General features: G+C 33.2%; 4 protein-coding genes across 4 annotated transcripts; 2 read left to right on the forward strand and 2 right to left on the reverse strand.

The window, feature by feature from the left end:
• Positions 1 to 5,799: 5,799 nt before the first annotated feature.
• LOC123669198 (hemocyte protein-glutamine gamma-glutamyltransferase-like) lies at positions 5,800 to 10,703 on the reverse strand. Its single transcript, XM_045602822.1, has 9 exons — positions 10,073 to 10,703; positions 9,183 to 9,991; positions 8,914 to 9,109; positions 8,650 to 8,838; positions 8,352 to 8,571; positions 8,002 to 8,266; positions 6,713 to 6,997; positions 6,496 to 6,621; positions 5,800 to 6,384 (listed from the first exon to the last, which is right to left on the reverse strand). Exons 1-9 carry the CDS (start codon positions 10,683 to 10,685, stop codon positions 6,232 to 6,234), a joined length of 2,856 nt encoding a protein of 951 aa, XP_045458778.1. The 5' UTR covers positions 10,686 to 10,703; the 3' UTR covers positions 5,800 to 6,231.
• Positions 10,704 to 15,107: 4,404 nt separating this feature from the next.
• Positions 15,108 to 18,920, forward strand: LOC123669533 (transmembrane protein 231-like). Its single transcript, XM_045603134.1, has 5 exons — positions 15,108 to 15,419; positions 15,510 to 15,679; positions 16,650 to 16,778; positions 16,903 to 17,128; positions 18,344 to 18,920. Exons 1-5 carry the CDS (start codon positions 15,281 to 15,283, stop codon positions 18,601 to 18,603), a joined length of 924 nt encoding a protein of 307 aa, XP_045459090.1. The 5' UTR covers positions 15,108 to 15,280; the 3' UTR covers positions 18,604 to 18,920.
• Positions 18,894 to 22,369, reverse strand: LOC123669534 (mitochondrial import inner membrane translocase subunit Tim21). The gene is made up of 3 exons (XM_045603135.1): positions 21,898 to 22,369; positions 20,734 to 20,916; positions 18,894 to 19,144 (listed from the first exon to the last, which is right to left on the reverse strand). Exons 1-3 carry the CDS (start codon positions 22,243 to 22,245, stop codon positions 18,992 to 18,994), a joined length of 684 nt encoding a protein of 227 aa, XP_045459091.1. The 5' UTR covers positions 22,246 to 22,369; the 3' UTR covers positions 18,894 to 18,991.
• A 410-nt stretch (positions 22,370 to 22,779) lies between these two features.
• Positions 22,780 to 25,638, forward strand: LOC123669535 (solute carrier family 66 member 2). The gene is made up of 5 exons (XM_045603136.1): positions 22,780 to 23,164; positions 23,560 to 23,696; positions 24,096 to 24,221; positions 24,839 to 25,055; positions 25,378 to 25,638. The coding sequence occupies exons 1-5, from the start codon at positions 22,962 to 22,964 to the stop codon at positions 25,535 to 25,537; spliced, it is 843 nt and encodes a 280-aa protein (XP_045459092.1). The 5' UTR covers positions 22,780 to 22,961; the 3' UTR covers positions 25,538 to 25,638.
• The last annotated feature ends 1,491 nt before the right edge of the window (positions 25,639 to 27,129 follow it).

The following is a 27,129-nucleotide window of genomic DNA, read 5'->3' on the forward strand; positions in this document are numbered from 1 at the left end:
TTTCCTCGATTTTGCGTCAAAGTAGAGTGCTAACTGTTTCTTATAATTTAATTATTGAATCAACGTCTTACACATTGCAGAAAATATTTATTCATATTTCAGAAATTATGTTATTTCAAGAACTCAGTCCAATTCTTATTAGTAATTTTCTACAAAAAAATTGCTTAAATTGTTGTTGTGAAAGTCCTGTCAAAATTACAAGTTATCAGACGGTCAAGACAGTCAGGCTGACAAATCTAAAAGTTAATGAAACTCAATTAAAAAACAGAAAAGTCTAAATAATCTTTTGCATAACTTGTATGTTTCTATGTATTAGAACAGTTTCTAGCTGACACTTAGCACGCGTGGGTATAGCAAGTCTTAGTTTTATCATATTACATTAGCTATCTGCTAGTTAAAGTCCAGTAGTAATAACTCGAACTTCAATCAGTCCAAGAAGTAGTGCAATAAACAAGCGGACAAGTAAACAAATAGTCATACAAGAAACTTCAAATTTCTTATCTATATAAATAAAAATGAATAGCCGAAAAACGAGTAATGTAACAAATTTGATAATTAATTCTTTTTTATAATTATTATTAAAGCAATGTGTTTATAAAATAAAGTTTAAAAAAATTGATTTAATATACGAAAAAAAAAATGGCGACACGGAGTTTGCCGAAGCCACTATTTGAGATAAGTACCTATATAAAAACTGACTTTAATTTAATTCAATTATATTTTTATAGACAACATAACTGTTTAATCACACACTGTGAAAATCGTATGAGGAAGAATCTTACTTTAAATTTTTATCAAAACATATCCAAATATTTACTTATTTTAAGTCTTACTTTTAATACTTTTTGTCTGCTTAAAAAATATATATAATTAATAAAAAATTATACGTACATTAAAAATATTAAAATTATATATCCATAATGGAAAAATCTAGATATGGTGATTGATTATCAATTTCCATTTTTATTTTACTGTGTCATGTTTATTTATATATTACATTTTATGTCAGTTTTTTATATGAACTATAAAACAACTGCCTGTTTAAGAAGCAATATATCTTAAAGACTAATATAAAATTTCTAAGAATTACGTGCATACGCCTGTGTCTGGGTGCTAAGTCACATAATTATGGTGCCATTGATACGAGTATGTGCCTTATCGCACAAAATTGTGACACATTGCTTCAGTCTAGTATCAATTTCAGTTTCTATGTTATTTTTTGTGCAACTGAGAAAAAAACGTCCACACTATAAATTATAATTAAGTGACATAAATGTGATTAATTTTGATCGAGTAAATAAGTATCTTTAAGGTGTTAAAAATACGAGCGCATATTATAGAAAAATTATGTGGTGTCATGGGACAAATGTTGAATTAAAATTCAATATATATTATATATATTTTCTAGTTCTTGATTTTTTTTTAATTTTGTTGATTGGTTTTTAATTAAGTACATAACAGTATTTAGGAAATTTTGTATTTTAGAAAATAACAAATAACGTAAAATAAAATAAATCAAACAAAATAATAATAATTCAAACTATTAAGTGAAATAAAAAACATGTGTCTATTTTTATTTTTGTCGACAGTATAAAAATACAGAAATAATTTTAAAAAAAGTTTACTAGTAATATTTTAGTTTTACAAAAATTATATGATACAGTCGTGTAACTGATATTACGTCACTTCCGTTATATATTTTTCTTACGGTTTTAGTATCACATTTTTTTCAGGTCGCCCAGCTAAATGTCAAGCCTGTCGTAAGAAACTTCGTTCGAACAATTATATTAAGTATTAACATTGGTAGTTGCTGTGTGGTTACGGCAGTAAAGAATATAGCCACCCCCTCTCTTCCTGTGGGTGTCGTAAGAGGCGACGAAAGAATAACACAGTTCCACTACCACCTTGGAACTTAAAAAATTGAGCAGTGGCGGGATAAATATCTCACTGCTGGCTTTCAAATTCACAGGCCGAAGATGGGCAGCAGCGTTTTCGGTGCAATAAAGCCAGCCCTTCGGTCACCAACCCGCCTGCCCAGCGTGGTGACTATGGGTAAAACACATGAGTTAGCCATTTTTGGCGCAAACTTGGAGAGGCCTATGTCCAGAGTGGACTGCGATAGGCTAAAGTGAGTGAGTGACTGATTGGTAGTTACTATTATGTTGTGCCGCGCTACCGTAGGTACTATCAAACGGTTAACCACTCCTAACTGGTTTATTATAAACTGGGTCTAAAAACATTCAACTCCACGACTGGTTCTCAGTACCCGGCCACCCCAGTCGGTGACGCTGTCAAGGCCGATTGGGCCAAAAGCATTAGACACACCAAACAAAAAAGTTGATTTTTTTATGGAACATTAAGGCAATTAGAACGTATTATATTCGAGACGGTTTATTTCTGGATAACCTTAGTTTGAGCACGTTTCTCGTGTTATTTCAGAGCTTCACAATAACGAAGTCTTAGTATACATGAGAAACTCTTGGCTTAAGATTACGTAAACATAGCAGAAAAATGTAAACATTTTAATGTTTTTTAATTCTGGTTTTAACGCAAAAAAAATGTGCTTGAAAAGCCTTCGCGCGTAAAAGCATCTTTGTAAATCAATTCAATATATAGACTTTCTACTACTTTTTATTTTAAATTTTGATAAAGTGACGAAGAAATTTGGCGACGCGTTGGCCTAGGAGTGCTATATATTGGCTTATGGCTGTTGCAAAAGTCGTTGCGGACTCGATCTCCGTTCACGACAAATATTTGTATTGACCATACAGATGTTTGTCGTGGTCTGGCCGTTTGTGCTTATGTATTACGTACACACACACAGGAAAACATCCTACTTGGGGCCGTTAAATATGAAGCGTTGATAAATTTTAATCAATTCACTTATAAAATCAGCATTATTTATAAATATTCCAAATTAGATGTTACTAATAATTTCGGTTTTGCAGTTACATGGATTTTTTTTTAAAGTTTTGTAAATTACTTTCGTTTTTTTCATGCAATGTCCCACTACACATTTACTATTAAATATGTACCACTATTTTTATTATTAAATATGTACCCAATTTGTTTAACGTTACTTATTATTGATTTTTTTCCTCCTCAATATGTGCACACTTCTAACCGCTGCTACTGTATCGTGTCCTGTGCCCAAAGGTTATCTGGAAGAAATCGCTCTTTAGCGATAAGATCGCCTTTGTACATCTTGTATTATATCTCTCTTTACATGTTTATTTCGGTGTACATGAAGAATAAATAAATTAAAACCTCTTTTCTCACATACGACAAAAGTTGGAGGCCACTCTTCCCCGCTTTTCCAGTGATAATTTCTCTATAAAAAAATGTTTATAAAACAACCAGGATTGACGAGTATTCTCCAAGGTGATGGATGATGTGTAAGAAAAGACACGCAAAAACAAATACCTAGACCAAATAAATATATCCGCTTAAAGCGGAAATCGAATACGTACCCCAGTCGAAAAAGATCATCATTCCTTTAGCATGACTTTAAAGATATATTTTATATTTTTTTATTTATTTTATCTATATAACCTAAAATTCTAACCTTACTTTTAAAATGATCTTGAAACATAAATCTGACATTTCATAGAAAAAAATATATAAAAATAAAGTTAGTTAAAGCACATACGGAACACAATACGCGGAATAATTAAAAACTAGATTAGCGTGGAATATGCATAAAGATAATTAGCGGTAAAAATAACACCTACAACATATCACCTACTGTAAATACGTTTTTAATTAAATAAACATGTCGTAGCAACGGATCCTCAATTTTTCGGATAACATTTTGAGTTGGGTGTCCAGAAACACACGCAACAATACGCCTCTGTGTAACAAACGTATGTGCCATATACCAATAAAATAACAGACGCAACAGCCACTTACAGTCACCACATTATTAAAATCCCCTGTTATATTATCTACTATTGTATAATTACTGATCAAGCAAGAAAAAAACTGTAAATGATCTGGTTAAAAACCCACTTAAGACATATTAGCTTAAGTATAATCTAACTATTAAACTTCTTAACAGACAATACCTTTTCCAAAGTCCTAATACAAGTTTTTACCCAATATAAATACACTTTAAGATGTATACAGCACTAAACAAATAAATATTATTTTTTTGACAAATCATATTGTTTAATCATGTCAAACAATAGTGTTAACTGTCTCCGATATGACAATCTTTTCTTGTTATCCCACTGCTGGGCATAGGCCTCTTTTCCATGTAGGAGAAGGGAAATTTTTCCTTCACTCTTCTCTCCTGCAGGTTGGATTTAATCCTAAATATATTATGACTAAAATAATTGAAAACTGTTTAGGAGATTTTCCGAAGGACGTTGATTCGTCATTAGTTAAAAATTACTGTATAAAAAGTACAGTTACGATTTTATCTAATTAGACATTAATTAGTCAGAATTCTGCAATATCTATTTATTATCGACAAATATGATTTTTTTATCACAAACTATGTCTGAGTATAATAAAGCTAAAAATTTGCTAAAAAATACATAGAATCAAATATAAAAACGATTTAATGATAAAACAATTTAATGCTAATAATCTTTTTATTTATTTTAAAAATATTAAAAAGAATAATTCCATATTTGTGAATTTTACCTTTTTATTTATTTTTAAGTTATATCCGTATAAATAAATGTAATAAATGTATCCGTATAAATAAACGATAACATTCAAATTGTAGACTTTAATTCTGGTATTTTAATAAAAAATATAATTAATACAGAAAATAAAAGATAGCATAATTAAAAATTTACATCGTTTGGTTTTATCTTATACATAAAATTCTCGTGTCACAATGCTAGTTACAATAATCCTCCGAAACGGCTGGACCGATTTTTATGAAATTTTGTGTGCATATCGGGTAGATCTGAGAATCGGCCCCTATATATATTATTTGTATGGTGGATAGACAATTTACGAACACACAAAATCTCGACTAGCCCTTTGGCACAGTTTGTAGTGAAACTGCTTTCTCCTCCACGTGTTGCGGGTTCGATTCTTGCTCCGACTCTGTGTGTAATTGTATGTTCTCTTTTGCACATATATCAGCCGCCGCGTGACCGAAAAAAGTTACCTATCTTAGGAACAGACGACTGTGTGTTTATACTAAACATATTTATGTAGTAGGTACATATTAAGTAGCACACATGTAACATTGTATGTAAAACGTAGGGTACCAACAACTAAAGTTAAATTGCTACAATTGAGTATTCGTATAACTTCAAGTAAAGTTTTTGTATAAAGTATTACGAAATTGCAACAACAAACAAAAGACTTTTGTATGACAGAACGACATGTTGATAATGATCGGTCAACATAGTAACAAGACTAATAAGTACCGATGAGTAATAAAAATTTTGTGTCATTCATCACAAATATTAGGTACATAACCTATTTATAATAACTTTATTCTCATTTGTATTGAGTATGTGAAGGTAATATATAGGTTATATTGTTTTATAATTCTAAACTTGGACAAGAATTAATCTTATCATAATAATTAGCAAAATGAATTGTTATTTAAAAAATGCACCTGGAATGCGGACAAATCCGTAAGTCGCGTTTAGTTCTATTTTTTATTATTATAATATTTATAATTGTATATTGACGGGAATTTAAATAAAAGACAGTGTTAGCAGTGACTGCTTTATTATTTTTGAGATCCCAAAAACACAAACAGTGCAGTTTTTTTTGTTATTTTTCATGATTTAAAAATTAAATAATAAAAATATATTAAGTAAAGTTAATATTAAACTTAAGCTTATTTATTATATGTCATAATTAAAAAACTTATATAAAAAACAACAATTATATCAAAACAATAATGGCACTCGAAGCAACGGTTTACTTTTAGATCCTTACAACTATACACTCGGTGCTTTGTGTTTTGTTTGTATGTTTTTTTTTTGTATTTTATTAATATGAGTCGTGCTAATGTGAAAAAATAATAAAACCTTCAACTAAGCCGGGTCTTCAAAGTCCATGAATAAGTCAAATATGCAATCGTTAGTACACCGCGTAAGAGGATGTTTACGTAGTTTTTAAAATGAGGACTTCCTCTTCTTGAACAAATAAGTGTTGCTCGGGGGCGATGGAGAGGTACATGTGGTCAATTTGTAGTGTATGAGGTGACGGCGGCCCCGAAGAGCGCGTAAGGGGCTCCTGGGGCCGGGGGGCTAGCTAGCCACGCACTGTTACGTTGACAGAACCAAAGATCTCATCGATCTGCCTCGAGGAAAATGTAACCACAATCCGACGTTCTCCCTGAAGATGGGCTACAAATTTATCTTGATAATTCACGAGCTCACCGGGCTTTACGTCGCGGAATCGAATCTGTAACAGTGTTGTGACACAAACACATGAAAATTTTTTTTTTTTGTTTTACCACAAATTTGACAAATATGTCAATTTGAGTAAATTATTATGTAGTATGTTGATACTCACCTGTCGGGGTCTCTGTATACCAGGTCCTTCGAAAGTGAAATAGCAGTCCGTTAGATGTACATTCAACGGATTCTGGAAGCTAAACGTTACTGCACAGTCCTGACCTACGGTTGGCTGACTCCTCACCTGATAGAGGAATATATAAAATGTCTGAATAATACAGTTTCAAAAACAAAACTAATACAATTAGGTAAGTGTTTAGAATATTATCGCTCACCTGGATCTGCAATCGTGGTTTTTGTAATGGGAAATCGTCCTCGTCCGACCATGCCTGTCGAGTTTGTTTAACATAAGCCATAGCGTGCACCTTTACTATTGAATGGTCTACTAATTTATCCATATATTCCTGAGGTGTGACGTGCAATTTTAACACTTCCCGTTGACCAGCTCGGACAATGAACTCTCCTTGAGACCTACGCAATCGGGATGCAATGGCACCAGTGTAGTAGCATGAGGACGCTGTTAGTACACACCAAATTGTACGATCTTCGGGTGATTTGTTCTGTAAAATAATGTTTAAACATTAATTCTATTTATTATAGCATTCAGCCGATAGCATCCCACCGTTGAGCCTCTTTCTCCATGTAGGAGAAGGGTTGGAGCTTAATCCACCATGCTGCTTCACTGCGGGTTGGCGGATATATTCTCTACTATTAGTAACGATCGCTATTAAGTATTTATGATAACAACCGGGACCGACGGCTTAACGTGCTCTGCGAGGCACGGTGGGGAGACCCACATGGACAGGCAACCGGAAAGAAATATTTGTACAAATACAAATATCCATTCCGAGCGGAAATCGTCACCTAAAACACCGATGACCTCAGTCGGGCTGCTCCGTATTTTGAGCAGGAAATTTCCTGCTGTGCCGTACCTCAGTTGCAATTCAGTATATATAGTATACTAGCTGACCTGGCGAACTTCGTATCACCTTATTCTTTTCTGAATAATCACATAATATATCAAAATAAAATATAGCCTATCTTTTAAGTTGGATCAAACTGCACACGGTGTTCAAATTTGATTAAAATCGGTTAAGTAGTTTAGGAATCCATTGAGGACAAACATTGTGACACGAGATTTATATATATTAAGATAGGTTATCAATACATATAATAAAAATGTAATGGGTCGCTGTCTGTACATTTAAGATATATGAGATAAAATGTTATGGGACCTTTATCAATGTTTTGTTGTGCAATGCAAATAGCATCCAAAACAATGATTTCAGAATTTTTATGTGTTTGTCTGTTTGTCTATGCGTTTGTGCACGCTCATCTCAAAAACGGCTTATCCGATTTAGATGTGGTTTTTACTAATATCTTGTGGCAAGCTTAGCTTAACATTTAGTGTTTGTTTCTTGTCCATCGATTCATAAATGAAAAAGTTAATTTAAAGAATCACGTTGTACATGTAAAGTCACTATTCCACGGAGACGAAGTCGCGAGCACAGCTAGTTATAGCACATCATTCTATTAAAAAACCATAACATCGTTTATAGTTTACCTGAATATTCATTGTGCAATCGAAAGGTTGGCCGTAAGGTACAATATCAATATCCATCAGATCAAAGACAACATCTTCAAAATTGCGATCCGGAAATTCGTAATATTGTTGCAGACGTTGATATCCACGACATGAAGCGATAACAGTAAGACGGTCAGGGGATGGGCTTTCGACGGCTTTGTATTCTTGGGTAATTTCTAACAAATCGCTGTCACTTTCGTCATCATCGCGATTCGGGTTCTTGGTTAAAATTTTACGTCCAACCCTTAAAATATACAACATTATTGAAATACCACCAATAAAATACAAGAATAATTAATTATATTTAGGTTTATTTTTAATTCACTTACTGATATTGATTTGATGCCATTCTAATAAAGCCCCATTCAGAATTTTCTTCTTCTTGGAAGTGGCACAGTTCTGCGTTAAGTTGCGAGTATACAAAAGGTGTATCGTATTGAAATCCAACCTCACCACGACGCACGGCTTCAACACTCGCTGGACCACATTTGTACACAGACTCAGCTGCTTCTTGAGGTGTAGAGTCTATTATCTGCCAACCACCGTAACCTAAAATTATACAATTTAAAGTTAATGTTGGTAAGTACAAACAATCTCAATGAATGAATCGAGATAAAGTATTTAAACCTTGCGGTAAGTCAGGTCTTTGCATCCACACATCATTCCAAACATGGAAGTTCCAGCAGGAATCATAGCAATCTTCGTCAGGGCCATTTGGTACTTCATTTCCATCTTTATCAAAGAACTTATCAACCGTGAATGTTCCACTTGTATCGTGCGCTGATACATAATTCGTGACTGATCGACATGGAATACCTGACAAAATTACATTGCTATTTATTATTTGTAAATAATACACAGTTATGCCAAAAATATATAATTAAAAAGTACCTAGTGCTCTACAAATAGTTACGACTAGGCCTGAAAATACCCAGCATTGTCCGTACTCAACAGGTCGACCGCCATCCATCAAATAACGCTCCAGAATAGCAACAGATCCGGTCCATGCGTGAGGTGCAACACCATCCTTATATTCACCATCATATCGACCAACCATTAAACCGTCGTCGTCATTATTTGCATTAATCTGTTGTAAAAAAATATTTTGATATTATTGGGGCATTTAAAAAGTATTTGTTTTTTAATTCAGGACAACTTACCATTGCAGAAATAGCTCTTGTAACACGAATAGGATTGCCGCGTTCTGAATGTTCCAGACCACTGCGTTCTAGTAAATAAATGCAAGCTGGTAATACAACATCATCGAATTGACCAAAAATCCATTTACGTCCTTTAGGTTGCCGCCATGTGCCACACCAAATTTTTCCTTGTTCGTTAAGTATATATTCCTTCCGTAAAGCATCGTTGTCCATAAAAACTGTATCTTCGCGGCACCAAGGGTTAAAAAGGATATATATGTCTTCATCACATTTATAGTCGTGGCGGTTATCACGCTGTCCAACCCGTTGCGTTTGTATCCAGCAATTCCATACTCCAACGGGAGCAGATGCTGGTATGTGTACTTGAAATGTAATAGTATCTCCATCCTGGCGTTGAACACTGATATCCCATTTATCCATTTCATTAGCTATGGACGCCAGGTTTTGCATAGATGCAGGTCGAGATCCATAAGTGCGTCCTAATGTAGAATGTTGTGTAGTTGCGACATAACGTTCTATAACAGGCCTCTCACAGGCTCCATGTGGGCTCAGTGGACTATGCTGTAATGGTAATGCATCGTTACTAAAAGAGCTACGACGAACGCCATAAGTAGTAGTTTCACGAATGCTGGTAATAGGTCCCACCGTAGCTACTGTTGATATAGGAGGCATTGGTGTAGTAGTTGTACTAGTATCTTGCAAACGAGCCAATCCTATAACATCTCGAGAGTGTTGAAGAGCGCCTTGTTGAGTGTTCCAATTAACAGGTAACACAACACGAGTTCCTTTCGTAACGCTCGGCTTAGGACCTACAAATGTGCATAACGCGCCGATAAATTATCATTAAATGAAGATAACCTCTATGATTTAAAAAAATAAAAACTACCTACCTAGGCAGAAAACTATACGAATAGCATCCTGTTGTTTGTCACAGATCCTATCAAAACGAACTGCAAAAAAAAAATTCTGACCTCTCCTTAGAACTGGATTAGGAAGGACGGTATCATTGACTAACTCATATTGATCTGTATGGTGGTCTTTGCCATTATCTCGGGAATAAAATTCAGTGAGTTCGACTTTAAGCGGTTGCTGGGAATAGTAACTTTGGGGAATTAGCTCCAATGTGTCTTGACGACGTCGACGTTCATTTTGATCAGCAAGTTTACAGATAAGGTTATGAGCATATTGTGTATTCGGGCTATTTCTCGACGAATGCTTTAGCCGATGTAAAGCACCAGCGCTATGAGAACGGCCAGGTATATGCTGAGCTGTAGGACCAGCTCTAGCCGTTGGCCAACGACGACTTTGCCCTGGACGTTGACAAAAACTCGAAATATTGTAATTGGCAGACAATCCTGGTACATAATTGGTAGGCATGCCTCCAATTGTAACCTGCGGTTCTCTCATGCAGGTAAGAGTACTTATTCCAGTTGTTAATCCAGTGATCCCTCCAAGTCCCATGCCAGTCACGCTGGATGTCATGCTTGAAGACATTCTATCCATACTTGACTCGCGGACTATGGATATCACGTATAATAAAATAAAAATATTTTATTTCCTCCAGTCTCGAAATTGTACTGCTGTCCGAAATAAAACCAGAGCGAATGGTGGGCACTAACGCTCTCAGGACCTATTTATACAAGTACCCGTATACAGGATCATTCACCGCTAAGGTGTCAGATGTCCGTTGTTAACATAAGTGCCCTGTTTGAAAGCTAGCTTTTGTTCACATTCACTGAGTTGTGTCGTAAAAGAGAATACGAATTCACAGTTGAAATAACAACGATTCACATGAAGACAACAATTTATTTTAACACATACTTACAAGAGAAAACAATTTTATATTATAGATACAAAAATGTAGTTATTATTTTTATATGTTTTAATTATAGATTTATACCTATTCCCATATACTATTTCCATATAAGGGTTAAGTGTAACCAGCATGTTCCTTTACTAAAAAAAGTCTTAACCAGCTAGGTATTCATATAGTTTATAATCAAATCTATAGATACGTATAAAGTTAAACAAGTCCATTTCTATATATTGAAGCTACATTGATAAAAGTTTAGGATCATTTTTTTCTGTGTGTTATTAAGTCTGACAATTCATCTGTCTTACTCTATCTTAACCGCGAGTCAAAAAAAAAATGCCGAATTGAATTGAATCACACTTAACATTATTTGATCTTACACTAGGACTATTTATCTCTATTGGTGTTACGAAACATGTCTGTAATGAAAAACAATGTAATTTTAATCAATTATCCTTTAAAAATTTATTATAGATTTACTGTAACTTTTATCATAACTATTTAGTAATCTGGGCTTTTATGCTGTATACTGGCAAACATACTAGGCTAATTACGGTTTAAAATAAAACCCAGTACACAACAGTACATTAATACGAGTACTTGCTATAATCATGCAGTCTCTATGCACAGTCTGGTCAACTCAATAAATAAAATAATAAATAGGCACCTACATATGTACATCTAGAAACAATATTTCAAACTGATTACCGAGTAATTAAAAATCGTTTATAAATAATGTAAAACAAGTGCTAACTAATATAAAGGTGTCTCAGTACTCGTGTGTCTTCTGCCTTACAAAATATACTTCTCATGAGAAATATTATTACAATTCATTTGGAAAAATCTGACTTTACTTTTTTTTGTTTTAAGATAAATTGAATAAAAACAAGAGAAAATGATCGAATAACACGATTTTACTGTTAATGTTTGAACGTTACACGCAGGGATCTTGTTCTCCATTTTTAATCATGGACATTGCGTTGACGCATGGTCCCCTAGCATTGCTGTTGCGATGGCGATCACGGTTTTAATTCCAGCTCGTTGCACGCATTTGTTTACGACTAGGCCAAACAAGTGTTTATCGTGGTCTAGGCGTTTGTGCTTGTGAATTGTGTGTTTTTCCGACAAAACACCTATGGGGTATAACTTTATACCACGATTTTCTTATTTGTGTGTACGTGTTTTATACATTCTTCTAATTTTACGTCTGACGCAGATTCACTAGTGTTAAATTTTATTATTATTTATGGTCACAGCCATGGATTGTACCTGTTGCGCTGGCGGTTGCGGGTTCGATCCCCGCACATGACAAACATTTGTATTGGCCATTCAGGTGTTTGCCGTGGTCTGGGTGTTTGTGCAGTCCTTGTGGGTCTACCCACGGTGCCTCGGAGAGCACTTTAAGCCGTCGGTCCCGGTTGTTATCACGTACACCTGATAGCGATCGTTACTCATACTAGAGAATATATCCGCCAACCCGCATTGGAGCAGCGTGGTGGATTAAGCTCTGATCATTCTCCTACATGGAGAAAGTGGCCTATGCCCAGTAGTGGGATATTACAGGTTGAAGCGTAAATTTTATTATTTTGTGCTCCATCCGAATGATAGTTTTTTATCAGATATAAGTCAAGAGAGCTTGAAGGCAGACTCTTACAGTGGTTATACAGCAACTAACTGTAACGATAGCTATCACGGCTTCGACATCATAGATATTTTGGTTTTTACTTTTCTATTTGGGTCATTTTCGATCTGCGATACAAGATTATAATAAAATACTATTAACATAACATTTAACCAATAAGTACCTAATACCTACCTAACTACAAAAAAATGAGTAACTCTAAAAAAATGAGTGTGCTTCAGACACACGACTGAAGTAAAACATCTTTAGCTCCATTTAATTTCTATCTCCCTCTCAACTTCCATTCGCCTCACCCGATCACGCTTTTCGTGACGCTATCGTTACGCATACACCAGCTTACTCTTCAAGTCAAATCGTGCGTAAAGAAATTTTACTTCAAAGACTTTGTGACTCTATCGGTACATGACTTTACATTGGTTCGTTCTCCTTATTAAACAAAAAATTGTTCGTTCAACTTCATAAAGCAAAACTTATAAATTTTACTAAAAGAATATTATAACATTTTAATGTAGTATTAAATGCTTGTTCTTTGTCATAGTAAGCAAGTCCTATCAAATACAGCAGTCCTTTGTTCTATACAAAACACGGAATGCGAAACCGCAACGATCATTTTATTTAATACAAATTCTTTTTCTGTCGACTTTGCTCTCACATTTTTTTTTTTTTTATTCCTATAATGAGTTCATGGTAAGAGCCTTTTACAAAAACTAGCTATAGTTTAATTTACGTGAACTCATCCTATAAATACTATATATGTAGGTGAAGAGTTTTTTTTTTTTAATTATGTTATGGGCTTACTCTTGACCTCAGTCTAGCTCTAGAGCACAGACGAGGTCGAAGATGGAGCGAGTTCGCCCAGAAGAAGCCTGTTCACTCGCGCTTTAAACATGTTCGGGTTGTATGAACTCGGAAATACAGACGCCCGCAGGGAATTCCATTCCTTGGCTGTGCGCATTAAAAAAGATGATTCGAAGCGCTTTGTACGTATGAAAGGTATATCAATCAGGTAGGGATGAAAGCCTGCGGTACGTGATGGAAGAAAGGAAATGGGGGTATGAGCTCGTGCAGCTCATACCCCCATCTGGTTGTTATACGGGACCTTCTTTACGTGCTCTCCGAGGCACGGTGGGGAAATTTACTAGCCCATACATCCAGACCACATAAACAAATACTAGTACAAATACAAATATATTTTATATATATATATAAAGTTACGTCCACAGGCTTATAGTGCCCGTGATTTTGTTATTCCGATTTTGTTAGTGATCGTTTACTTGGTACACTACTGCAGCTTACATTAAGAGAACTAATTATTCTATCTTAGTATCCCTTATGCAGACGTGAGTCCACCGACCAAAATTATGCTAAACTTAATTGATATCTTACATGCAAATACAAATATTTGCCCCGAACGGGAATCTAAATCTAAGATATTTCATACAATATACAATATATATATAACTACGGGTATCACAATTTTATTATTTACTAGCTGACCCGGTGAACTTCGTATCGCCTAACACAAACTTTATCGTATGGTATTAAAGTTCAAATTGACTTTTAAGTATTATCACAAATCTTTTGTATGGGAGTATAGAAAAGTGTTGTTTTTAGACTTTTTCAGCAAATTTTAAATTTTTTTTTTTTAGAATTTTTCTCTCCGTAAGAACCATCCTCGTACTTCAAGGAATATTTTTAAAAAAGAATTAGCGAAATCGGTCCAACCGTTCTCGAGTTTTGCGCTTAGCAACACATTCAGCGACTCATTTTTATATCATAAGATGTAATGTAATGTAAATCATACGCTGTGTGGTTATGGCAATAAAGAATATAGCCACCCCCTTTCTTCCTGTGGGTGTCGTAAGAGGCGACTAAGGCATAACACAGTTCCACCACAACCCTGCGAACTTAAAAAGCCGATCGACGACGGGATAACCATCCAACTGCTGGCTTTGAAATACAAAGACCGAAGACGGGCAGCAACGTCTTCGGTGCGACAAAGCCAGTCCATGAAATGACACATGAGTTCACGCCATTTTCGGCGCGTAATTGTGGAGGCCTGTGTAATTACATAACAATAACAAATAACTTGATCACTTATAACAATCGATCGTGACAATGTTATTAACTTAGCTACCTATTACAAATAATGTACCTCATGTATCATCCACGACAAATACCTAACTCACGTTGACATTTATGGTCACAATTCTGTGAATCATGGCGTAATAACTCGTGGTCTATACCTAACATTCTTAATATGGACAGTAAAATAGTAATCGAAATGTTTTAATATTAGCAGTCTCACTTCTACATCATAATATATTTTCATTTCATTCATAAAAGATAGAAATATTTTCATTAATAAAAACGGTTGCTACAGCAACCATAAAACAACAACACTTACATGTAATTGCCAACACGTAATTTTAGCTCGAAATAAAGAAAAAACAAACATTTTTAATTATTTCCAAATGTTTGCTTTTAAGGTGATTTATGTGTGCTATGTGTTATTGAAATGATAATGAAAAGGAAAAAGGTACATTAACTGTCAGCAATTTAAAATTTTCGTAATCAGACGCGACTGTTTACGTTGTGTGCCGAAAGTGTAGATATGTCATAAAATTCTATCCTTTAACACAAATGGCGTTATATAAATTATTTAGCCAAAATGTGGAGATCCAGTACAAAAGCTATTTATTATCGAAAGCGACATTATTTACAGTTTTAATTGCCGTGATAAATATTATGCTACCATTCGTGATCGCATTTAAAAGTAAAGGTAAATACAGTTAAAACATACTTGTGTTACTTAATAAATTCTAATTTTCTGTGACCTAAGCATTTCTTTTTTTCGTTGTTTTTTTTTCAGGATTTTGGTTACAATCGCATTATTTTTATGAACAACCTTTAATACGATCTACGTATGACTATTTGCTCGTAGCCGAAACTGATGATCCTAGTGTTAATATTGTGTGTGGTGAAATAAATACATTACATAACGAAATAAATAAATATGAAGAAAACTGTGTGGAAACCCAAGTACTTTAATATTTTCTCTTTTTTTTTAATAAAAATAATACATTAAGTCATGAGCATACACAGAATTTTGCAAAGATGGGGCAAAATTAAATGTAAAACTCGATTAGAAGTAGAAAATTAAAAATATTTTTATTTACGTCAACTTTTCATTTACTTCCACTATCTAGACTACTTTAATAACATTTTTTGGAGGTTTTGATTAAATCTGCCAAAAATTGCCTCATTAAAATCTAAAATATCAATTATTAGCTTCGAATCAGTGTGGTGCCCTTTGCCCTACCGTAGGTAGTACGCCCATGGATAGTCTTTCGACTAGCCCGATAGTGCAATGTGTAATCTTGCTTTCAGCGCCGTGGGTTGTGGGTTGTATTCCCAACTCTGGGTCTAAAATATGTATTATTGTATTATTTATAAGTACGTTGTTTATAAAGAGGTAAGTTGGCTCTGCTTTTGCGCAACAGTCAGAACACTGGTTTGTAGCTGTTACGCTGGCAGTTGTGGGTTCAATCCCCGCACATAACAAACATTTGTATTGGCCATACAGATGTTTGCCGTGGTCTGGGTGTTTGTGCAGTTTTCAGCAGGTCAGTGCAGGTCTCCCAACCTTGCCTCGCAGAGCACGTTAAGCCGTCGGTCCCAGTTGTTGTCACGTACACCTGATAGCGATCGTTAATCATAGTAGGAAATATATCCGCCAACCCGCATTGGAACAGCGTAGTGGATTAAGCTCTGATCCCTCCCCTATACATGAGGAAAAAGGCCTATGCCCAGCAGTGGGATATTACATGCTGAAGCGTAGCGTAGCATATAAATAAGTTTATCAAAAAAAAAAAATATAGCTACACAAGTCGGCTGTTACCTATAACACAAGCATTAAGTTGCTTACTTTAGGAACAGACGATCGTGTGTGTACGTCAAAGATATGTATTTATTATTTTATTTGTGTCATATACAACTTTATTTCTTACAGATACAAGAAAAAGATTTTGACCGAAATGGAAAGAATGATATTCTTGAGTTTAAGATTCATCTCATAATTCCAAATGAACGAACTATTACTTCAATAATGTTGATATTAGGCCTCGATTTTCAACTAATGGTCAGTCTCTATATTATATATTTATTGTTAAATTGTTATTTGATCAAGCGATTTTACAGTTTTCAAAATCAATTTGTTTTTACTTATTTGACATATCTTATTAATAAATATATACATTTTTTAGAAGACATGTCCTTTACAAATGCAAGGTTTGGCTATTATAAATAAAGAATTTAGTATTCCGCCACATGGACTCAAGTTTTATGGAGATATACAAATGTATCAAAGTATTCATCTTCCTTGTTTGCAAAACACGGTCGATACCAAATATAATCATTCCAGTTTTGCTCTGAGTACCGAAAATAAAAACGCAATTGATTTTATTTTGGATGAATATTTTAGTAGAGAAGGTAAATTCTACTAATAATTTTTATTGTAATTTATTCCCTGGTATCATAAAATAATGTTAAAATAAGTATTTTATACCTAGCCTAATTTATTTTTCGTTATGTTAAGGCCCTGTTTCACCACTTGTGGATAACGCTATTTGACGAATGACGGTATCCAACAGATAAGTTATTGACGTATTAATCTTTTAAATCATCGAATTTCGCTGTATTTATGAGATATTTTTATTCGCAAATATAAATTTAATTTATTAAACTTGTAATTGAGGCGAAACAATTACTAATGCCCATTAGTACCAACCTACCTACAACTGTTGTAAAAGTCTTGTCGTAAATGATTTGCAGTATAAATTTTATCTACAATTGCTGAAACCGGCCCTAAGTAACTATATAAATAAGCAATTGTGTTTGCTCGCAAACGAAAAAAACCGTCAAGATGAAAAATTGTCAAGTAAATACGCGCTATCAGAAATTACTCAAAAAGTAATCATCAGATCGCGATCAAATTTAAATGGAACCACAAGACAATCATCTGCTTTCGATTAAAATAAGAATCATCAGAATCGGTAATCCCAGTAAAAATTTATACGGTTTAATATGACGTAGGTCGACGAAAAAATAGTCAAGTAAATACGCATTATTAGGTATAACTCGAAAAGTACTTGTCAGATTTCAATTAATTTGAAATGGGACCAAATGACACGCAACACTTTTCGATTACACAAAATTCATCGAAATCGCTCCAACCAGTCAAAAGTTCTATAGTAAGAAACAGACATTAAAAAAATACAATCGAATTGAAACTCCCCCTTTTTTGGAAGTCGGATAAAAAGATCTATAAAATATATAGCCATAATATTACATCTATACAAATAAAATTGGAATATCTCTTTGTAATATTAAAATAACCGCTTTTTACTAAATGCATAATTATGGATGTTTACACGGTACATATACCAAAATAACATTTTTTCAATTTTTTGTCTGTTTGTTTCGGGTAATCTCTGAAACGATTGCACCGATTTTGACGGGACTTAAGAAGTAACTAAGGCTACTTTTATTTCAGAAATTTATTTATTTTTATAACTCTGCTAACTGAAAACTTAACTTTTTCTTAACTTTTTTGTTAAATTCCACGCGGACAAAGTCGCGGACACAACTAATTCGTAATAAATTAAATTTGTCTAAAGTCATATCAATGTTATTTTTCTTTACCAGATTTCACAATAGTTACACCAATTTTTTCAAGAAATCAAATTGGTCACACTGGTACAATGGATTTGAATATTGTTTTAAAGATAACTGAAATACCAGTAAGATACTTGCCAAGCCTTTTGCAAGAATTGAAATGGGCATGGCCTCAATACCTCTCACTTCTTTTTATTTTTTACTATTTATTAGAAAAGATAAAACGATTTGTCTTTAGCAAGCGTTTGTTTATGGCATGGAAAATAATACCGGGGCAGAAAAGGGAGTAAAGAGTGTGTACACCTAAGAACAAAAAAAAAAAATTGTTTTTAAGCTTGGCATCTACTTGACAAGGTTGAGATTGTTATATTGATAAAGATAATTGTGTTGTGAAGTGTGAACATCCTAAAATTGCTCTAATAAGCAAAATTTTTCGGAATTCAAATTGTCAGACAGAAGATAGATCATCGAAATAATTTTCATTTTCAGCAATAAGAGCCTAGAGACAGTATATGTTTCAATTCGATTACTTTACGCAATTTGTGATATAAATTTAAAAACCCAAAATAAAATTCAAGTGTAATAATAAAACTTTAATAAACGGTCAGTTTATTTTTATTTACATCAATCATACTTATCTAAATAATGTACATTATAGCAATCAAACAAACCTTAAGATTATTGTGTTAGTGTTAATGTTGGTAGAGCACTTCCAAAATCTGATTTGCTGTGATCTAGCTCCGCACGATTGTCCTCAATAATAAATGTCTTACCACTATAGTCATCTAGTTGAACCAGCAAATATCTACATTGATAGTTTCCATATTCATTCTGAAAATTTATAAATAAAAAATTAATAACTTGACGAAAGATATTTGTGTAATATTTTATTGAATATGCTCTATATCCAAAACCAATATACATTTAACCCTTAATTACTCGCACAAAGAATATTACATTACTGCTCGCATGGGGTCACAGATGACCCCAAATATTATGAGTAGTTTTTAATATATTTTGAAATATATAAGTAAATAAAACTATTTTATTATTAAAGTGCTTTGTTTATTTTATAATATCTATAAGTTATAACATGAATTACTAATTAATTATACAAAAACAAGTTAATCTAAAATTATTATCAATAATCAACAATTTGTACTTAGGTATACTGAGATCATAGTAAATACTCGTATTTTTTAGGAACTCTCAAATCACTCTCGTTACACTGTTGACAGTATATGTCAGAATGATCATAGCACACAAATCTTGTACATTTCTTGCATTTTGTTGGTACTTTGCGATCGCATATCCTCGGGCAGCTGTTGCAACGTCCACGTTTTGCAGTGGTTGGCAGGACGCGATTTCCCAACTCATGCACTTCCAACAGACGTTTTTTTACCTTCTTAGGAGTTGCTGACTTCAAGTCGTCGTTTTTGTTTATTATGAATAAGTTAAACAGACAATTGCCGCAAGAAATTACGCCTCATGTGAGTACGTGATTTTTCGGTATTTACTCGATGTGCAATGAGTGCATTTATGCCTGAAACATTTATCAGGTGGAAGGAAATGGCTAACGGCCATCGTTTGGTTCACCTCCCTACGTTGAATGTACCACACAAGTGATCATTGGTGTCCACTCCTCCATTAGTGCTGTGTTAAATGTTATTATTTCAGGTTTCTGCTTGTCAGTTGAGGCTGGGTCGACAACATAACAGCTTTATTTGGTTTTTGCACATAAGAAACCTGACCCTCCAACTTCTTCTTCATCAGAATTCTTCATCCTCTACCAACCATTGCGCAATTCGCTGTTCTCTCCTATCCATGACTAACTCTGACAAAAAGACAAAACTCGTAGTAAAACGGAATTTTTTGATAATTTCACTGTATAAAAATGTAAAAAACATATTTATAACAAATATTTATTCACTGAACATACAATAACACAAATATAATTCATAATAAACAAAAAAAATACTTAAAATAAAAAACTTTCCTCTTCCAAAAAAGTAACGTAATTACTCGCATGGGGTCACCGCTAAAGAGTGCAGCGATACATCCTTTCACTCCTGTGTCTTAGTCGCTAGTAAAATACAAACTTAGACCCGCGTTATGAAGCTAGCGAGGGCGCGGGGGAAATCGGGCCGAGCCAAGTGCTTCATTTTTTAATCCGAAAATGCTTTGACCCCATGCGAGTAATTAAGGGTTAAAGCTTATACATATTCAACATTGACGATGCTTGGCGCAGCAGTAAAAACACTGGCTGTTGTGCTGGCTGTCACGGGTTTGATCCTTCCTCATGACCATTTGGTGAAACAGGTCCTAATCGCCTATTCTACTTTCTGCTGTTAAAGTCTATTCATAAATTACCCTAAAATATGTACATTATCATATTAAATACAATATAATAACATCTGTACCTGTTTCATATCCAATTCAACAACTCCCTTGTTTCTAACACCTTTTATGTAGAACCTCATTCTCATATGCTTGACACCGTCTTTTTCATACACAGCATGACTAACATGCGTCCTTCTTCTCCTTGTAGTTTCCTCTCCATAGCCCTTTATTGGAGAGCCAAGAGCATCTTCTACTCTAGGATCCTGAAATGAAATAATACATATTTTTTCATAGTTTTAACATTGATGATTCCTACTCATAAAATAGGAACACAGGTTTTAGTAAAATATTTTTGCATACGCCATATATTTACTACTAGTGGTCGGTCGCCCAGTGGTCGAAATTTGACCAAAATTAATTTCAATTATAAGTTTGAACATTATTAAGGTTCTGTTGACAAAGAAATTCTGTAATAATAAACAAGAGTATATATGCGTGTGTGTGTCAAATACATGGTAGTGTTGTAAGGTTTTTTTATAAATTTAATGTATTTCTTATGCATAATTTAAAAAAAATACTAGCATTCTGGACTCCTCTATATATAAACTATCACTTCAGCCTATGCTGTCCACTGCTGGACATAGGCCTTCACAAGTTCGCGCCAAAAATGGCGCCAACTCATGTGTATTGCCCATAGTTACCACCCTGGGCAGGCGGGTTGGTGACCGCAAGGCTATCTTTGTCGCACCAAAGTCACTGCAGCCCGTTTTTGGCCTTTGTATCTTCGGAGGGTTATCCCGCCATCGGTTGGCTTTTTAAGTTCCAAGTGGTAGTGGATCTATGTTATCCCTTTAACGCCTCTTACAATACCCATGTGAAGAGAGGGGCTGGCTATATTCTTTACTGCCGTAACCACACAGCATGTGCGAAATTTCATACTCCTCATACAGTTTTTGCTTCACGTATTAATATATAGATATGATCTATATCGTTTTTCTTAATTTAAAAATATTAACATTGATTATAAATACTAAGTATCATCGAATTTAGTTACGGGGGAAAATATCCCTTATAACTATATATGTATACTATCGAAGAATCGGTGGTAGCTTCACTTTTAAAATTAATAATCAGTTTAAAATATTAATTTGTTAAATGACTATTCGAAAGTGCTTTTGAAGCCTATTTGGATAATTTTTGATTTTGATTTTGATATATAAATATTATACATTTCGTATACTAACATTTTTACATTTTTCTAGAGCCACTGAGTAAATACTATTCGGACTATTGCTGGAGAATAATTCACGGAAGACATAATAAAATATGATTCCAGTTACTCCGACTCCGACTACGATAATTCCAGTGTAAGAAACTGTTTTAGTTGTTTCTTTTATTTTCTCCCCAAGAGGCCGTACGTCGGTAGATACATCGGTTCTTTCACCTCTTCCTTGACTTTGAGTTAACCCTTTTTCTCTTTCGCTCGACTGAAATCGAACTAATCTAAATTTAGATATTCCTATAGTCACCGGTATTAAATCTTTAGTTTTATTAGCTCGTATAACTGGTCCTAATTTCGATATAAAACTCATAGTTTTAATTAAAGAAAAAATAATGCTCGTAAACGTAAACTGTAACCGGGTATTATTTTCCACAATTGTCAAAATTTTCCAAACGCTTTGTCAATAAAAATGACATTACCAATCAGCTGATTACTTACGGACCGTGCTTACGAAGAACGTTTATAACAACAAGTTACAGTTTTAATTTAAAACTTGTTTTGTGGTTTAAGAAAATCATGTCTATGTTTATACGAGACCGATTATGAAAATTTTACTGATATTTTTTTTATCTATTATTTATTATAATATAACTATAAGTATTGTTATACTATAGGCAAAAAATAAATAAATAATATAAATCTAAATTTCTGTTGAACCAAATTGGTTTGAACAGGTTTAGTATAATGAGTAGCAGATGGTATAGAAGTATAGTAAAGAAGTAAGTATAGATAGAACTCACTTCTTTATCATGGCAATAGGAATACAGCCATGGGAATACACTAATACAGCAAAGTAAGCTTGTCAATTGATGAACTCATTTATGTCACTTGACGACTTGTCAGTTATATGTCACTCTTCAATAGTGTTTCACCAAGTAGTCTTGTACGAAATCAATTCATTATAAATAAAGGAGTGCTTCGAATTAAAATTAGATATGAATGTAGGAAATTTTTCTATTGAGTCTATTACGTAAAATAGGTAAACAAATTTATACTTAATATATATGAGAAAATACTTTTATCATAATGGATTGGATAATATCTGATGAGTTGGGGCTGACTGTGGGACACTTGGTGGGTTGGGGTGCAGCTTCTGCGATGATTGTGGGCGGTGTAGCACCATATATTCCTCAATATAGACAAATAAAAAAGACGCAAGATGCTGAGGGATTTTCTCTTTATGTTTGTCTAACACTATTAATAGCCAATACGTTACGTATTTTATTTTGGTAAGTCTTTTATTCAATAGTAACAGATATTTTATATTAAAATTGCGTTAAAAAGTTAATATAGTATTTTACCTTATACTAAACTATTACATCACATATCTTTTTAATAACGTATTTATTAATAAGAAACAAAAGGATTTAACTATGTAAGATATTTGTTCTCTTAACAGCATGTGTAAATATTTAATCACATTGGAAAATAATGACAAAAGGTAACTACTGTAATAATAAAGACGAAATCATTTAGTACTATTATTTTAATCTTTTATTATTCTTGTTAGAAGTTCCTTACAGTTTTTATTTTTTGCATATACTAGAGCATTTCCCATTTTAACTGAAGTAAATTATAACAAAGACATTTGTGTTATATTTAAAATGAGTGATATAAATTTTAGGTTTGGCAAACGCTATGAGTTGCCACTATTAATACAAAGTATTGTAATGAATGCAACAATGTTTGCAATGATCCACCTGTGTGTAACAGTGAGAAAAAAGAACCAAATAATAAGAGCAAGAGAAAGAATTTTTACAGGTAAGTTAAAATACAAGCTTAACTCTGGTAATGCATGAGTGTCATACTCTATGTGTGTTCTTTTCACGAACTAAAATATTGTTGTTAGAAGTAATTTACTTTTAACTTTTACACTTCTTAAACGCCATGAAATTTGTGTTTTTGAAGAGTGTGTAGAAAGTAGTTAACCATTCTAATTTGTAGTTGACAGTGCTAATTAATTTCTGTATTTCAGTTACTTTATTTTTTATTTAAACATTATATTATATTTATTTACTTATTATTTAACTGCAAATATATTAATGCTTTACTTTTATCAAAAATATTTTATTTTCCGTTTAATCGCACGTTACATTTCTTTGTTATTTTTTAATATTATTTTATGTTTTATTTGGTGGTTGGTGTGAATGGTGACATTAGGTGCAATATTCATGTTATATATACTATTATGTTGTGTAAATGGCTCAGCTCAGCCAGACGAAACAGCGCACTGGTTGGGACAGCGTAGCGGCATTGTAGGTGGAGAGAAACCGCATCGCTTTTATGGTGAGTGATATATTATACTTAATGTGTGCATACTGTTTTATCATATTTACTTATTATACTGTTTCATTTGTCATTATTTTTTGTTGCAGCTACGTCAGTCATGCTATCTACTTTGGGCTTATTTTTATAGCATTTTTGGTTGTTGTGGTGCATTATCATCATGAAATAAAAGCAATGCAGTTTTTTGTTTCGTGTCGGTTAACTTACTTTTTTTTATATATTGTTATGTGAATGTTGCCAAACTTTGTATGCATTTTGTTAAATAACATTTTTATTTATGTGTTAACTGACATTGTTTATTTTTTTATCATTCTGCAATTTTTTACTAACTGTGCATGCTATCTTATAATTAATATAGGATATTGTTCTAGTAATTATCACATCTCAAGGAGCAATGACCGAATCACTGGTATTTGTGTTTTTGATATCTTATCCACAAATGTCAATTTGCATGATACTTCCAGTACCAACTATTGCAAAATTTATACATTGTATTTACTCAATAACATAACTAATTTTTAGTTATAATAAATAAATTATATGATGACATTCTAATTAAAAAAAAAAAAAATTTTTTTTAACGGAAATTTGACATACATTTTACGTTATTCTTGCAGATATGGACAGAAAATATTTCTGGGCGTGGACAGATTTCCAAAGCTATGTTGACTGTATGTTAGTGTTCTCGGTGCTAGGGGCGGCTATAACATATCTCCTTATTGAATTCTCACCATTTGTCGAGATGATTGGTTTCCTAGCTGTTTTTACCGAAGCTATGCTAGGAGCGCCACAGATCGCTAAAAATCATCAAAATAAGAGTACAGAAGGAATGAGGTACTATATAATTTCCAATAAAGAATGTAAAATTAAAACTAATGTATTATTCAAATTGTATTCATAAAATAAATTGTTCTAATCTAATTGTAAACAAGAATCATGTTTAATAATAAATACATTATGTATTCAGTTAACAGTGCTTCCTATGTTCCTGTGTTTGAATATTGATGACTTTAATGTTGTTTTATTTTTTCGTCTAATTACTATTGTTCATAAAAAAGTAGTCTACAATAATTAATATTATACACATGAAATATTATTTATAATGAACGCAGTTTAAATTTCAGTGTAGTTCAAAAAAAATCTGTTTTCGTTTCAGCGTGAGTATGGTCATAATGTGGACGTGTGGTGACCTCTTCAAGACTGCCTATTTCGTAATTAGAGAGGCTCCCTCACAGTTTTGGGTGTGCGGAAGCTTACAAGTTTTATTAGACATAGTAATACTCTTCCAAGTAAGTAAAAAATCATATAAAATCTAAAAGCATATTTACCTGCTAAAAGTACACATATATTCATTATATACATTATTTTATACATACATAGGTTGTAATTTAAAAAAAAAAACTTATTTGATCATCATAACAATTTTAATATTGAATTGTAAAATATATGAAATAATAATATGATCATAACTGTGCTATGTATTATATTTCTTTAAAATTACAAATAAATATTAGTTTACTATTGTGCCTAATATAGTAAAGCAAAAGTATTTAACTTAATGAGTATTGAAACATTACAATAATTTACTATAAGAGGATAAATATGTCATTGACCTTTGTAGGTTAATAAATTACTGCAGTAGTAGGAACTTTATCACTCAGATTACAAACGCTTTTCATATTATTATATGATTTTGACCTCATTTCAAAACGATATTTTTTTTTTATTGATGATAACGCTGTTTACATAAAATATTACGTACCTATATTAAAACTAAAGATCGTTGTAAAAATATTTCCTACTTATTGATTCAGGTTATAGGTTAAAATAATTGTTTACTCGCAAGCAAAAAAAAAAAAAAAAAAACTTCGATTACATCGATAAATAATACGACGTAGATAGTCGGTCAAACAGTCAATTAAATACGCATTATTAGGGTAACTCAAAATACAGGCGAATTTAGAACCTCCTCCTTTTTTTTTTGAAGTCAAAAAATTATAAATTTGGCTCTGATCCTTGTCCTACGTGGAGAAAGGGGCCTATGCCCAGCTGTGGGATATTGCAGGCTGAATCGTAATCTCTCAATTCTTTTTTACTTTACAAGGAGTTAAAGCAAATCAGCCAAAATTATATTCTGACATCTCGTCTAGTAAACTTAGAATAACTTCTATAATATCTAATTTCAATTAATTAAATAATAAATTAACGTTTCGCACTCAACGGCCCCCAGTAGGACTTTCTCCTGTGTTGGGGGTCCGGAAACACACACAATACACATGCACAAACGCCCAGATAACGACAAACATCTATATGGCCAATACAAATATCTGTCGTGAGCGGGATCGAACCCGCGACCGGCAGCGCAACAGTCAGTTCTGTGACCGCTGCGTAAACGAGTAAATAAAAGTAAAGATATTTTTTGCCGTGACCAAAGCTATAACCCTAAATAAAACAAGCCAGTATTTTTACTAATAGCATGTGGTATATTTATAGTACTGTCATTGTGGTTTTAAAATATTTTTACTCGAATTATCACATACATGTTGAAAAGATTAGATATATATGATTAGTTGAAATCAAACATGTACTTTGTAATGTAACATGTTTTGGTTAGGTATTACGATTATAATACAATATAAATGTTCTACTCGTATAACATCCCACTAAAGCGATACTTATTAGTATTTGAATGATTCATTCAATCCGTAACATGGCATACTGGCATAACCTTTTTTCTCCGTGTATAAAAAAGGGTCAAATCTTAATCCACCTGCCGATGCCGCACCACTACGGGTTGGTAGACACATCTATGATAACGACTAACGCCGAGTTGCACGAAAAGAAATTAAAATTAAAATAATTTAATCGCAAGAATTGTATGAAATTCTTGTGATTAAATTAGTTTAAT

This window comes from Melitaea cinxia, chromosome 3, assembly GCF_905220565.1.
Source record: "Melitaea cinxia chromosome 3, ilMelCinx1.1, whole genome shotgun sequence".
In the NCBI taxonomy this organism is placed as follows: domain Eukaryota; kingdom Metazoa; phylum Arthropoda; class Insecta; order Lepidoptera; family Nymphalidae; genus Melitaea; species Melitaea cinxia.